The sequence below is a fragment of the Dreissena polymorpha genome, chromosome 1 (genome assembly GCF_020536995.1).
Source record: "Dreissena polymorpha isolate Duluth1 chromosome 1, UMN_Dpol_1.0, whole genome shotgun sequence".
In the NCBI taxonomy this organism is placed as follows: Eukaryota; Metazoa; Mollusca; class Bivalvia; order Myida; family Dreissenidae; genus Dreissena; species Dreissena polymorpha.
This window is the reverse complement of record NC_068355.1, coordinates 180,323,604-180,340,526: the sequence shown is the minus strand read 5'-3', so window position 1 is coordinate 180,340,526 and position 16,923 is coordinate 180,323,604. Positions and strand designations below refer to the sequence as shown.

General features: G+C 35.9%; 1 protein-coding gene across 1 annotated transcript in view; it reads right to left on the bottom strand.

The window, feature by feature from the left end:
- LOC127863908 (uncharacterized) overlaps positions 1-2,809 on the bottom strand; it is a 5,136-nt gene extending 2,327 nt beyond the window's left edge. Inside the window, exon 1 of the mRNA XM_052403596.1 lies at positions 2,564-2,809. Within this exon, the coding sequence (XP_052259556.1) occupies positions 2,564-2,597 (34 nt within the window). The 5' untranslated portion in view covers positions 2,598-2,809. The remainder of the gene's footprint in view (positions 1-2,563) is intronic.
- Between the last annotated feature and the right edge of the window lie 14,114 nt (positions 2,810-16,923).

The window sequence follows — 16,923 nt, the reverse complement described above, 5'->3', positions numbered from 1 at the left end:
AAAATCGATAGGGGTCAAATGCCAGTTATGATCAATGTACCTATGAAGTTTCATGATCCTAGCCAAAAGTGTTCTTGAGTTATCATCCGGAAACCATTTTACTATTTCGGGTCACCTTGACCTTGACCTTTGACCTAGTGATCTGAAAATCAATAGGGGTTATCTGCGAGTCATGATCAATCTACCTATCAAGTTTCATGATCCTAGGAATAAGCGTTCTTGAGTTATCATTCCGAAACCATTTTACTATTTTGGGTCATCATGACCTTGACCTTTGACCTGGTGACCTCAAAACCAATAGGGGTCATTTGCAAGTCATGATCAATGTACCTATGAAGTTTCATGATTGTAGCCATTAGCGTTCTTGAGTTATCATCCGGAAACCATTTTACAATTTCAGGTCACCGTGACCTTGACCGTTGATATAGTGACCTGAAAATCAATAGGGGTCAACTTTGAGTATTGATCAATCTACCTATCAAGTTTCATGATCCTAGGCATAAGCGTTCTTGAGTTATCATCAGGAAACCATTTTACTATTTCGGGTCACCGTGACCTTGACCTTTGACCTAGTGACCTGAAAATCAATGGGGGTCATCTGCGAGTCATGATCAATGTACCTATGAGGTTTCATGATCCAAGGCATAAGCGTTCTTGAGTTATCATCCGGAAACCATTTTACTATTTCGGGTCACCGTGACCGTGACCTTTGACCTAGTGACCTGAAAATCAATAGGGGTTATTTTCCAGCCATTATTAATCTACCTACGAAGTTTCATGATCCTAGGCATAAGCGTTCTTGAGTTATCATCCAGAAACCATTTTACTATTTTGGGTCACTGTGACCTTGAGCTTTGACCTAGTGACCTGAAGGGGTCATGTGCGGGTCATGATCAATCTACCTATCAAGTTTCATGATCTTAGGCTTAAGCGTTCTTGAGTTATCATCCGGAAACCATTTTATTATTTTGGGTCACCGTGACCTTGACCTTTGACCTAGTGACCTCAAAATCAATAGGGGTCATCTGCGAGTCATGATCAATGTACCTATGAAGTTTCATAATCCTAGGCCCAAGCGTTCTTGAGTTATCATCCGGAAACCACCTGGTGGACGGACCAACCGACAGACCGACCGACCGACAGACCGACCGGGGGGGGGCATAAATATTTGTTATAAATATGTATTTATGTGTTTTATGTCTAAAAAGGCATTCGCATTGATAAAAATAACTTATAAATGCCAAAAATAATTGGTTAAATGCAAATTTCAGTTGTTTGCTGGCATGAACCTTTTTTTTGGCAAAAAAAAGCAGAAAAATTTTCCTCTTTTGTTACGAATTTAAAAAAAAATCATAAAAATTTCATTTTTCAACAAAAAAAAAAAGAAAGACATCAGTTTGTTTCTTTTAAAGTAGTATAACATCAGTGCCAAATATCATTAAAATATTCCCGTTAAATAAAATTATTGCCTCTTGCTACCTAATAACGGCTGTAAAATCAGTAGTTCTGGCTACCATAACTTAATAAATGTTGCTTTTTTATGATTTTTGACTGGCGCAACTTTATAGTTATGGACCAACCCCATAGAGTAAGTCAACCAGAAATTCCCAAAAACTTGACAGCTGACAAAGACCGGTCCAAAACAGCTTTTAAATGCAGTTATTGGCTAAAATCAACCACTTGATCGGAAAGATTGACATTTTTCAAATTAAACTGATATATTCTTTCACAAAATTCTACCTTAAACATTGAAATTTATCTTTACTTCTCTAATATCGAGAAAAACAGCAATGCAACAGACATTTTTTAAATGAGAATCTCCCGAGATTTCACGGTCATACAACGTTTTTTTTCTATTTTTAGCAACATGCCATGTGCTCAAGTGCTTTCAATTCAGAATGACATTTCACGGTATTTTAAATTGTTCTTGCTTGTTTTGTAAAACAAGTGTAGTGTAAATACAAACTCAAAGTAAAACTTACCTGATTCACTTTGAAATAAGAATTTTAATCCACCAGACGTAAGTTGTTAATCACAATTTATAGATTTCAGAAAACGAAAGTAATGTTTACAATTTAAGCAAAAAATGTCAAGGTCGATCCGACAGTATCAAAATGAAAACTCGTCACATGACAAAGCGACAATGGCATAAAAATTGTGAATTTCATGCTGATGAGTTATTTTCATCTATTGTAAGATGCATTTGAAATATTTGAATCTAAAAATATGCCCCGATGCAGTAATTTATATTTATTCACCAATATATGTAGAAATGTATCCAAGTAAATGAACTGTCTTTGATTTAAAACGTGACATAAATATGTTACGACTCTGGTTGACTTTCGATACGGAGTTCGCTTCAGTATACAGGTTAGTCCAAATAAACGGACTCCCTGAGAGCCTATGATAATTTTTGCTTTGACGGCTCTGGGTGTCCATATGCACCTCTTCATAAACATGGGTGCAGTTCAGCGCAGAGAATCTGTGCGCTTCACTTAACAGACGTCGTTCGAGACAAATTGAAGAAAATAATGAATAAACTTCATAAAAATGTTAAATTTACCTGAATGGCAACCTACGGACTTTATCCTGTGCATGTGCCCTAAAAAACAAGATGATGTTTCAACACACTATTCTCGTTGACATTTTTATGTCTTGAAATTTGAAACAGTTTATTTTGTGACGAATAATTTACACCCTTGTCGACCTAGGCTACATCACATAACCCGATGTTCAAAATATTGGTGTACTGCGACCTAAACGACAACAACACTTTTTAAGTTGTCAACAAAATAACAGTTTGAATATGGTGGATAGAACGTACGTATTTCTTGCTTTAATGGTACATTTGGATGAGTTTGTGGTTAAGACAGGTACATACATTCCAGAATTGTTCAGGTCCAAATCGGGACATTCCATAAAAAATTGTCGGGAAGTTTGACCAAAAAGCAGGACACTTAAAACGATCAATCATTTCACCTTTACTTTAGTCGATAGTCGGTCTATTACTTGCAAAAACTCTAATTTTCTGCACTATTTTGACGATACATGTGTTTCAGAAATTCTCGTTCTTCCATTCTCAGGAAGTAAGCAAATTTTTAACACACTCCATAAACTGAATTGTGGGGTTTCCCCGTAAACCTTAATTTGACATCCAATCGGTACAGCTGGACATCCCCTTGAACATATGTAAATCGTGTGACGCGATGTGAGCGCATCGAGCACTTTTCTTATTCAATCAATCGTCAATTAACTCTAAATTTAGATTGTTACAAATTATTTTCTGAAAATCAGTCGAAAACGAAAGTTAATTTATGTGAAACATCGATGCGTATTGGTCAGCATCCAATTTGTTTGATGTACAAAATCGGTGTTTTGACATGTTTTATAACCTTAGGTGGTATAATAAACAGGATAATAGTGTCATTGGCGTTTATTTCTGTATGATACATCTTTCGATAGCAATTAGAGACCCCTATCATAAAACCACCGTGGTGTGAATGCCTGATAAAATCACTAATTTGCAGATAAATCGCTGATAAGGTGTCAAAAACAACACTGGTGCACTCGAGTAGCACAAGCGGGTTGTTGGGGGTAAAACAGGGATTAGCGGTGGTAAGTTTTAGCCAAACAGAGCTTGAATAGCGAATTTTATTGGGAACTTGTAGACTTTACATTGTTTTTTTTACGAATGTCGGGACAAATCATCTCATCGGAATGCCGGGACAAGGGCCCAAAAGCAGGACTGTCCCGCCGAGATCGGGACGTCTGGCATGTATGACAGGTAAACTTTGATTAAGTTCTTGCAGTTTCAGTGTTCCTTAACCCTTGCATTGTTGATTAAATTGTGCACCAATGTTTATGAAGGGGTGCATATGGACTCCCAGAGCCGTCAAAGCAAAAATTATCATAGGCTCTCAGGAAGTCCGTTTATATGGACTACGTACAGGTCTGTCAAGACTATATAAACTGTTTGCTGAAGTTTCTTTAGCTATAAAATCAGCAGAAACAAGTATTGCACATGAACTTTTTGTAAAAATGGTTATCCTAGAGGCTAGAATAGAGCGCGAACGATGTGTTGACATGTTGCATTGAACAACGTAATATTGTTTTCTTAAAGTGTAAACAAATCTTTTTTTCTTACAGATTTCAAACTAAGGGAGGAAATTAGTACTTAAAGAAAAGGGGAACAACTCATTGATCTCTCTTGACAAAACGTACATTTTTCGATTCGTTAGTCTGAAATATTCACATTGTAGGAATACGATTATCGTTCATTAATAGTTATTTCAGATTAATACATTTTAGAAACACATATTTACCTTTGTCATGTCATTATAGGTTATATATTCGTTAATAAAATGTATAACTATGTTTAATATTAGTTTACTACATACGTTGTTAAGCGCCGCCATCATAGGTTACATTCAACTAAACACGTGTACCGGTGTCCCTACGTATTTGGTAATTTCTTAAGAGTTCCTTTTCTCTTCTTGCATAAAAGCCATTTGACAATCTGAGACATGTCTTATGTGAATATTTCTAATATCCTTTATGTGTATTGAGTATTTTGATACATTCGATTGCATTGAAACTTAAAATGTGAACCTTTAGGTTGTGTTTTCCTTTACATGAATGCTTCTTGACCAAGTTTTATGCGTTTTTCGTCGATTTACGGCAATTGAAAATCAAAAAGATGGGAACAGAAATGTTATTCCATTCAAAGTTTTCGATCACAAATGATGCTTTCGATAATGGTCACTAATTTATCTTTACAAATACAGTAAGACATGTGGAATAAAACTGTGAACGATTTCTGTAGTGTAACTCCTTTATTTTTAATTCAGAAAATGAGTCACATATAATCTTCTTATTCTTGTCGAGAACTCAGATGGGCACGTCGACTCTTTGCTTAAAGATTGCCGTCGCTGATGGTACTCAAGGCTGCCGTAGAGATTCCCTTGTATCATGGTCTTCATGAGGCCGTCGTAGCGGGACGGGGTGACCTCCGGTAGCTTGGGTTGGGCCCCGTCAAGGCTTGACACCATCCCGCAAAGATCCATTATTGGAGTGGAAAGCGTTGCACCAACGTTATGGGCACTTTTGTCAAGTGCATCCGTCGTGACCAGTGTTTTATTTTCCGACTTTTCTTCGTCGTAGGAGACTTGCTAGCCAGTGCTTTAGATCGTCTTCCGCCCTTGGTATTTTTTGTCTTAGTTATTATTATTCTTAGCATCCAGGAGGAGCGGCTGATATTCGTGTCTAACCTCTACCCTTCAACCTTTTCAGATTGGGAAGCCCTGTCAGGAGTTTAGATTCCCGATGGCATAGCTCCCCGGTCGATTGAGGCACTCAGGCCACTACACTAATAAGAAATACTAAAGGCTTAAACAAAGGCAGATATCAATATAATTGTCTACCTCGACCTTAAATATATCTAATTAATATCAAAGATATATATAAAAAAAAAAGGTCTGAATGGATGTTTCCAATCTTTGTATATTGATAGATCTTTGTTAATATCTCCGGCTATGTACGCTTAAATCACAACGTTTACTTCAGACTTTAGATATTTCTATACCTTTATAATTATCCTTTAATATTTTTATTCCATAAAGAAATAGTTGCAAGAGTGATGCGTAAATCTGGGTCCAGTAATAGTTGTAACTAACTGAGTTGTCTGTAAAATCAATATCATTGGTTGATCATTTATTTTCTTTGATTTCGCATGTTGACCGACCTACAAAATTTAACAAGAACACATCGGAAAATTACCGATCTTAACATGATTACTTGATCTAAGTGTCCACGCAAAAGTCATTTAAAACCACAAGGCATATCATGCCGACAAATAAAAAATTATTTAAATAGACTAGAGTTAACACTATGTGCACTTAACGCTGGTTAACGACGAACCAATACTTATTAAGAAAAGGATGCACCTGATCATCGTGCTGAAAGACTAAATAATGTAAAACCCAAACAAAATCCAAACGAAAATAAGTGTGTACCTTGTCGGTTATGCAGGTATGGTGACCGGAAGTGGTCGCCCATGTAAAGTAGGACAGCATGGCATCGAGCGAGTCTCGAATTAGTAGTATGGTCCGGTCGAACCGGTCAATATCGCTGGCTGCAATGGAGTATTGCTAATAAAGTACACACTCGGCAACAGAAGAGTTCGGTCAAATGGGTAAATGTCGTCCACTGCTTTTGGTAATCGTCAGAAAGTGTATACGTTGCAACTTTATGTTTCTGCTAAACCGGTCAATTAACGTTCAATCTTAGCAACAGAACGGTCCAATATAGCAGGTCAATGCCGCTCTCTGTAACAGCATATTCTAAATAAGTATACCCTGAGCTGCATTTGGTCCGCTTTATGGGTCAATTTTGCTCTTTGTAATTAAGTATTGTTAATGGAAATAGTACGGTTTCGTATAATCGGTAAATGTAGCTCTCTGCTGTAAAATCAGTACCCTTTAGTTCTACAATGTATGCATGTTTGAATTTATATGCATGTTTTAATGATATTGAAGTTCAAATGACATTAGAAAAATGCATTGTGTTTGATGAAAAATTTATAATTTAATAAAAGGTTTTACACTTAAGTCGCGTTCCGAGAAAACGGGTTTAAATGCATTACGTAAAGTATCGTCCCATATGGCCCTGTGCAATCCGTCTAAAGTTGTATTTCGTAAAGAACAGTTTTCCTTTAAACAAAACACATACAAGTGAAAAGTGTCGTCCCTAATTAGCCTATGTGGACGGCACAGGCTAATCTGGGACGAAGCTTTAAACACATGCATTTAACCCATTTTTTCTCGCTTTCAAATGACATGGGCGATACCATTCAACAGATGCGACTTGACGTCCAGGACCTCGCTCCAGTTCCAATGACGCTCATATTGGAACCCGTTGCGCCTCAGAGTTCCGTCACAATAGACTCTAGCTGTCCCACCTCCTGCAAATCAGAGTTCCGTCACAATAGACGTTAGCTGTCCCGACTACTGAAAATCAGTGTGCCGTCACAATAGACGCTAGCTGTCCCACCTCCTTCAAATCAGAGTTCCGTCACAATAGACGCTAGCTTTCCCGACTCCGGAAAATCAGTGTGCCGTCACAATAGACGCTAGCTTTCCCGACTCCTGAAAATCAGAGTTCCGTCACAATAGACGCTAGCTGTCCCGACTCCTGAAAATCAGAGTTCCGTCACAATAGACGCTAGCTGTCCCGACTCCTGCAAATCAGAGTTCCGTCACAATAGACGCTAGCTTTCCCGACTCCTGACAAATCAGAGTTCCGTCACAATAGACGCTAGCTTTCCCGACTCCTGAAAATCAGTGTGCCGTCACAATAGACGCTAGCTGTCCCGACTCCTGCAAATCAGAGTTCCGACACAATAGACGCTAGCTGTCCCGACTCCTGAAAATCAGAGTTTTGTAACAAAAGACGCTAGCTGTCCCGACTCTTGAAAATCAGAGTTTTTAACCAATAGACGCTATCTGTCCCGACTCCTAAAAATCAGAGTTCCGTCACAATAGACGCTAGCTGTCCCGACTACTGAAAATCAGTGTGCCGTTACAATAGACGTTAGCTGTCCCGGCTCCTGAAAATCAAAGTTCCGTCACAATAGACGCTAGCTGTCCCAACTCCTGAAAATCAGAGTTCCGTCACAATAGACGTAAGCTGTCCCGACTACTGAAAATCAGTGTGCCAATATGGTTATAAGAGTGAATATCAATATACACATTAGAGGTGAACAACCCATGTACATTGTTTACAAACATCTAAATGTATAAGATTTCTTTGATGTTAATTATCATTGCAGTTAACAGTAAAAAATAGCATAAACTTGTTACCAATTTTTGGTAATACAATATAACTATCGAACTGTAAAAGTATGTATCTTTCAACAAAAAAAAAACAATACCTATGAATGTATAAATGAAGACCATTTTATCGTACTTCTAAATTATTAAACTGAATTAAACTTGTCAGTAATACTGACACAACTGTACAAAATATACAAATGAAAATAAAAGTCCATAAATTTGTTTAAAAATGTGATTTTTAGAAGAGTCTATATATTATTGTATACTGTAAAAGTTTTTTCAAACATAATAAATATTTACGCATTTCATGCTTTCAAACTTGTTTTCTGTATAAAAAATGTATTATTCATGGGAAGGTATTGCTCTGAAAATAGTTTGTTTCACGAAGCGTATATGTAAGCGCACAAATAATTTTGCTAATAAAAAATCAATGAAACATTTAAGAAAATTCTTGGTATGCAGTTTTGTATGATTTTTTTTTTGCACTTGTTTTTGTATGATGTTTTTAAGCAAGAAATAGATAAAATTGAACTTGTTTTATGATTGTGCATGTGTTTTCTGTAGTTTGTCTTAAATATTACATTAATGAGTATGAACATTAAATGCCTAATCATATATAAAAAAAAAATAAACAGTAGTATACTGTTTATCTGCATTTTACTTAAAAGATTATAAATAAGTGTCTTACACAGCTGATAAAGTCTCCAACTGACTGAAGCTGGAGTCAAGTGCCACACCTGCAGCACCAGCAATTGAAGGGGACTCAATGCCTATCACGTTCATGATCGCCTCTGTCACGATGTTGAGATTTTTTTGCAAACAACCTCCTCCTTAAATTAAAAAATTCATTTAAGTATTTATGGGTGTGTGGTTAAAATGATATAATAACATTTATGAATTTATTCCAAACTTAAATCAGAGTTTTACTCTTGTATAATTTTAAACTTGCTACTATCAGTATACGGTAATGACTTAATTCAAACAACTGAATTTTTGAAGGTGTATTGAAACATCATTACCAACAGGTTTTTACCTGACAGCAAAATTAAACAGTGGCTACATTGTTAAAAATGACATGATTAAGTCTCAATTTTGTTGATACATGTATTTTACATGAAGAGGACTTTCATTTTCAAAGTGATATATAAGACATACATGTATATGAACAAAATACTGGTTACTCATTTCAGAGGTAAAGCATTACAAAGCATTACAATTTATAATATTCTTTTCCTTGTTATATAAATATTTAATTTCTCATTTTGCAATTAATTGATGACTACCAGTCAGTGCACGGTCTCTCACGTAATCCGTGTAGATTATTCGATGCTTGGCTACTAGATTGAGCCACTTTTTTTCAAGCTTGTCAGCTGATCTCATCTTGCTCGCTTTGACGTTATACAGGTCTGACACTCTTGCCCACATCTTCTTTTTTGTCTGGCTTGTTATTCCTGTTATTAAATATATTTATTTCATTCATAAAACAATTAACATGCTATAAGCACTGATTCTATTGTTTAAAATGTAGCAAATAAATTGGTATGAATATTTTGATGGTTATTATTATTATTATCTTCCATTTTTAAGTTCATGAGATTAGAGAATGGGAATGTGCACCTTTTTGGATACTTTTGATTATTGCAACTACTTTAAGCTAGGTTGAAATATTTGTATAAAGTTACTTGTTTAATAATGTACAGTAACAACTGTATGTTCAATGGTGCAATTGCAAAATCTGCTAGAAACATTTAACTATAATTCTAAATTTCCAATTTACCTTCAGTATTTTTCATTCCCCAAAACCAGAAAAGTGTGTCTTTTTTCCCTGAAAAAAGGCTGTGGCCCTTTTCTCAAAGTTGGTGTTTTGGCCCTGAATTTGGTTACCTTCAGTAAATCGGTGTTTTAGAAGCTCATGGTTGCTTAATCCGTTCAATCCACAATCTTCTGCCATCACATTGCAGAGGATAATACAATCATCCAAAGAAAATTTCTGCTCCCTTTCCTTTGTACTAGTCGCCATTGTTTTCGCTGATGACAGTTGTAGTCTGTTTACATTCAGTGTCAAATATTCTATTTTTAGAAACGGAAATTCCTATTTGCGACGAAGCCGAATGGGTACACAATGACATAATAATGAAATAAATATAGAATCACATTATTCCAAACATACCCTTATGCAACCATCCGTTTTCTTTTCAGACTTGACACCTTTATTGCTTTCGATTGAAGATTTTTTAGACACGTAATATTCTAACAATCGTTCAACATTCGCGCGAATAAAATTCGATGCACATTATAACTGTTACTCTACTCTGAACGTTTGAGCGATTTCATTATTATCGGCTTTAACACAAAGCAGATGGAATCGCGTCCTATATACAATTAAAATAATGTGTTTGAAGCCTTAAAACACATTACACTCGCGTATTGGAATGACACACATTGTTCATCGAAGTTGCCATATTGTTTTGCCTTGCAGTAGTAATCGCGCATGCGCACAACTGCAAAAAGCGCTTAATCTGTCAATAATACAATTTTTTTACGAACGAAAATAGTTTTATTTTCTAAGAACGTTTTTTTTCTAAGAATGGTCTTAGAAATTTTCTAAGATGAAAATCTTAGACAAAAAACTTTCTTAGTGAAAAAAAATAAGAATTAGAAAATTCTATGTAAAATATCTAAGAAAGTTTCAGAATACCGCCCCAGGTACATGTACCCAGTAAAATAAATTCCCGAATATACTGAACATATGAAAACTTATAAACTTTTTTTAAGTAATGTAATATACCATTCGTGATATTTTAATCAAAATAAACTAATAATTGTAATAAAAAAACACGATATTTTCGAACATTTCTTGTTCGTCAATCGCGATTGACGGTCCCTTTAAAACCTTTCCTATGTTTATTTTTTGGTAAAACTTCTTCTGAACTATTCTTACAGTCTTTGATTCATCAACATAAATTTGTATCTGTTTTGATTTTTTGTTAAATAAGATCGTATATATTCTAAAATAACTAAAGTTTGCTTAATACTATCAGGAGTAGTGTGTGAAGTAGAAAACATCTAAAGGGTCCTCTCAACGGCAGCATGTAGTGCAGTGTAACACTCGAGCTATGGGCACGTACTAAAAGGCGGATAAAAGAGCGAATGATATAGGGTATATAGTAAAGAGCGGACAATATAGACAAAGAAGGATTATCGAAAAGAGCGGATGATATGAACAAAGAAGGAAACTGCGGATAATATATACAAAGAAGGAATCTGCGGATGATGTATTTGATATAGGGTATATAGTAAAGAGCGGATAATATAGACAAAGAAGGATTATCGGAAAGAGCGGATGATATGAACAAAGCTAGGATTTGCGGATTTATGAATACTTTTTAAATTTGCGGACATTATGAATCTGCGGATGATATGAACAAATAAGGAAACTGTGGACATGATAAACAAAGACGGCAATATACCATAGTACACTGAATAGTGTGACTGGCTAACAATAATTAGTATTTAAAATATGTTTGGCTATGATTCAATGAAAAAGGATGATACGATTATTAAATTTGTGTAAAACCAAGTTTTATTGCACATCCAATGTTAATAGAAGACATTACTTTATTTGAATATAAACACATCAGTAATGTTATATGTTAAAAGCATCATAATATATATATATATATGTGTGTGTGTGTGTGTGTGTGTGTGTGTGTGTGTGTGTGTGTGTGTGTGTGTGTGTGTGTGTGTGTGTGTGTGTGTGTGTGTGCGTGCGTGCGTGCGTGCGTGCGTGCGTGCGTGCGTGCGTGCGTGCGTGCGTGCGTGCGTGCGTGCGTGCGTGCGTGCGTGCGTGCGTGCGTGCGTGTGTGTGTGTGTGTGTGTGTTGTGTGTGTGTGTGTGTGTGTGTGTGTGTGTGTGTGTGTGTGTGTGTGTGTGTGTGTGTGTGTGTGTGGTGTGTGTGTGTGTGTGTGTGTGTGTGTGTGTGTGTGTGTGTGTGTGTGTGTGTGTGTGTGTGTGTGTGTGTGTGTGTGTGTGTGTGTGTGTGTGTGTGTGTGTGTGTGTGTGTGTGTGTGTGTGTGTGTGTGTGTGTGTGTGTGTGTGTGTGTGTGTGTGTGTGTGTGTGTGTGTGTGTGTGTGTGTGTGTGTGTGTGTGTGTGTGTGTGTGTGTGTGTGTGTGTGTGTGTGTGTGTGTGTGTGTGTGTGTGTGTGTGTGTGTGTGTGTGTGTGTGTGTGTGTGTGTGTGTGTTGGGTTAATTTTATGTTTTCCGAAGTATAGATGAAATCATTGTGTGATAAGGGTCATTTAGGAAGGAAAAAAATAAAAATAATAATAATATATCTGCACCCTCATTGTCTTTTTTTTCTGGATAAAGTAAACAACAACTGTTAAGACTCCCTATTGTTATCATTAATACGCACCCTTAGTGTCCTTACTTAAGCTATTTGGCGCATTATCGATTATCGATTGCTCCGAGTACACAAGAAATTGGCATGTTATTATAAACTAATTGTTGATAAGCTGATAATAATCTTGAGAACAAGTCACCCAGATCATTAAAGCGTAGCATAACGGTTTTTACCATATATACACTCTTTATTTCCACTTCTTAGTGATTTTGAAACATACAATATAAAAAAGCAAATATACATTCACATATATAAACATAGAATCAAGTAATATTTACATAAACCATAATTTACATATGAATATTATGTATGAAGAGATCCACAAGACGTCTGTTGTTTTTTTTAAACACATTACAGTTAATTTTACGTAACACATATATGAATGAAGTTACATTTACTCATGGTTGTCTCGGCATCGAGGGTGTTTAACGCTGATAGCAATAATGCCACCATATCATATGAATTTGTATTGGGGAGAATGTTACTCGCTCGTAGGATTGTCAGTCTATATTCTATTAGTCTTTGACACGAGGCGATGGCATGAATGTCGCTGTCTAGTATAAGGAGACCACAGTGTCTGCAATTGTTTCCGGAAGGTTGTTCCCGCGTGTTCACTAGGACACGCACAGCTGCCGAGGCTTCCGATGTTTCGCGAGTTGTTCTCGCCGCGGTTCAGATGCGAGCGGCCCTGATGTGAGGGTGGACGAAACTAAATCGCGCAAATTCTGGGTTCCCTGTGACGCGCACAGTCCACAGCTCCGTGTGATAGTTGCGGATCGCATTGTTTGCAATACGTTTCCACGTCAGTTTAGGAGGAATAATACTGGAATCGCGATAAACTGTATAATTGTTTAAAAGGCTCTTCTTTTCCATTACTGCGTAAATGTCTGGTATAAACCCTTGCTGTGATGATTTGCCCCGGATATTAAAAAGCGCTAGTCGATACCAAAATAGTTGTTTTGTGAGATATTTACTGTTCATACAACAAAATTTATGGAAGAACATCAGTTTTCTTGAGTCAATTTTCGCAAGTATTGGTAGCCAGCCGATTAAGCTAAATGACATGTCAGTTCTTGTGCGCGTTGGCAAATGTTGACACATTTTTGCTGCAAATCTCAGAAACCTTTCTAGTGTAAGGACATCATAGTTCGTCAGTGATGCCCACAGTTCCGAACCATACATACCATGCTGAGGGGATGAATACCTTATCCACGATGTTGGCCATTTTCAGCGGATTAATGTCGAATATGCTTTCCTTTTTTGTCATTAGGGAATAGACCGATGATCGACCTTTTCGTATTCGTTCGTCAACTGCGTGTGACGACTTCAGCGATCTGTGAAACTTTATTACTACGTGTTTTGTTGATTCTGTGGGGAGAAGTATTTTATTGTAGATTTTAACTGTAGTCTGTGGCAAAACTCTACTTTTTCCACAGACCATATACATGCATTGGTCTTCATTAAGTCTATATCCCCATGTGTTCGCATATCTCGTTACAATATTTAGCTGGCGCTGCAATGATTTAGCACTGCTTGAAATGAGCGTGAGATCGTCTGCTAGGGTTGGGTTTGCGGTTTGCTGGTGGCCGACGGGGTTTCGATATCCAGATGACTCCAGAGCACACAAAAGCGTGTCTATAAATAGGAGGTACAGCCAAGTTGATAAGACCTTGCCTTGTCTGACTCCATGTCGCACCGAAAATGGCATTGAAAGTACCCCGTTAACGCACACTGCGCTTTTTATGTCCGTGTAGCAATTTATTAACGTCCGCAGCGTTGTTCTTTTATTCCAAATTCTAGTAGTTTTGAAAATAGTGCGTTGTGAAGTAGGTGTCAAATGCAACGGAAGTGTCCAGCAGTGCCACGTGCGAGGAGGAGTCGTTTTCCATAATGGAATATATACATTCCTATAAGTTGAACGACACGGTGATCGAACCAGTTCTTTTTGGTAGGCGCTCTGTTGAAGGTTCGGAAATGTTTTATCATTTTCGATACACCACTTGCTTATTCTTGAGTGGAGAAGTTGTTCAAAGAGTTTGTATAAAACCGGAAGTAGTGTGATAGGGCGATAGCTGCTGCATTTAGTTTTCGGTTTCCCTTTCTTGAGAATAGGGATGATTATTCCAATCTTGCATCCAGATGAAACATACGTCGCTTGTAACATCAGAGTGAACAGTGTTTTGATGTAATGGAGCAGACAATCCCCGCCATGTATTAGGTTCTCGCTAACTAGTTTGTCGTGTCCAGGTGCTTTCTTCAATTTAAGCGTTTTCACTATTTTCGCAATTTCATTATTATAACGTAACGAGATAACGTACATAATAAACTTAACATATTTCAACGGAAATATTTTCTAATGACATCTTCACTAATTGCACATGCAAGTAAAAGAACATAAACGCTGTATGTATTATGTGTAGAAAATATGAATATGTAAACGTCATGAAATAAAACAAAGTATAATATATTTGTCGTTGTTTTAATTTGTGTTTGTTTCCGTTCTAATTAAGTAAAACAATGGACATTCACAATATGTCGATGTAATCGCAATTCATATGTTCACTTATAAATGAAATAATTAATTCGATGTTTTTCTCACATTTCCACCAAAATGCATGGCTAATTGATAATTTTGTTTGATCATCCAAGTCTTATAACTTACCAGTTAATAAGTAAGGAAAATTTATTTGTTTAGAAGCAACTGTAGACAGACACTCAACAAATCAACTTTAATTATGTTATTAAGGTACCATGTCTGTTAAACGTTTGTAATTATTCACAGATTGATACTTGGATTTGTTGTGATCTATTATAATGATTGACAGTTTTACCTTTAATTTTCACAAACAAGTTTATGATTCAAGCCGCATATCACACCTTTAACAAACGGTTATGATTGTCAGTAAGTTGTGCCGTTTAAGTTCCATTAACAAGTATATGATCAAAGCCACAGATCACACCTTTAACAAACTGTTATGATCGTCAGTCAGTTGTTCATGTCGTGTCAGATCCATCACAACCACAACGATCATTGGGTAACATCTTTTGAACACAAAAATCAAATTTATTTACTTGACAGTTTACAACAATACAACAAGACCCGATGATAAGATCATTCCTGATGGTCTGAAAATACAATTGGCGCAAATTTATGGTGAAGGCGAAGACAAAATTAATATCAATGTTCCGTCAGTGCAAAAATAAGATAATTCCGTCGATTGTGGTCTTTATGCAATTGCGCACGCAACATCTTTGTGTTTTAGGAAAAAACCTTGTTTTGATTTGATATGTAATTCTTTAAAGTTAAGAGAACATCTTTTGTCTTGTTTAGATTCCGAACATATGATTGAATTTCCAACAACCAGTAAAACTATCAGTGTTCGACGCAAAAATTAATCCAAGTCAATAACAATTGATTTATATTGTATTTGTAATTCCAACGGTTCAATTTCAAGTCATTCATTTTGATGTTTAACTCTAGTAGACATAACTATGTACACTTTATAATTCAACCGGGTATTGGCAATATTCGATATACAATAAAGTGAAATACCACCATGAGATGTTAATAACTCAGTTGTGTCTTGGTCTAATGTGAGGTTCAGCTGAGAACCTCGTATATTTTTCTATGATTTAATTTTAGAATGATGGAATTTCCACTGCTACCAATTTAGAATTTAGTCGGAATTCTATGAAAAATAAACATATTATAAGTAAAGGCTCAAAAGACATTAGCATACGAATATTTATTTAAACTCAATTGTTTTTCAAGCTAAAGTTACCTCTCAAGAAGTGTATTACCGATACTTTTTTTCTATTTTCATTAGGACCTTAACAGCTCTAGACTTTATTTAAGCAGTTTAGCGTCGTCCTAAACAGACACATCTCACGATGGGAAAGTATATGCTTTATCTCAATACATGGCCAATATATATGAACATTGCTCACACAAACACACACACACATATATATATATATATATATATATATATATATATATTTATTTATTTATTTATTTATTTAAATACACACATTTACAGAAAGTGTGTTGATTTAACGTAACACATACTTCTGTAACTAATTTTGATTGTGCCAGCGAATCTTGCTCGTAAGAAGTTAAAGATAATGTTTATGCCTCATGCTCTGCAAAGAAATAATACAGTGTACGAATACAGTGCAACAATCGATATTCATGATTGTATTGTCGATTAAATGAGTTTATCCTTATAATAAAATACATTTATAAAAATTCCATTTTGTGTGACCACCTATATCCTCTATATGACCAAAGTTTGAATATAAAATGCATTAAGGACAACATATATTTGCATTTAAATGTGTTGACCTTAATATTCACTTAAGTCTGAAACAAAGCAGCATGATATCAGATAAGTTGGAATATTAAAGTTTACATACAGCAATATCAAACAGTAGCATCATTCTTATGAAGATTTGCCAAATGGTAGCTTTATTTGTCTAGTAACAATACATTTGTAAACAAACCTTTAATGCACTTTAATTAAAAAAATTGTCCGCAGCAAATTGATATCTACCTAAACCGTGAAATGAGCATTCTCAGAAAATCATATAATGGCGTGTGCCATTTATCAAAATGGTTTGACAAAGATTAAATAGAGAAAGGCAGAATTCATTAGCACAGTTAATTTCAAAATCTCAGTTCGTTGTTTAA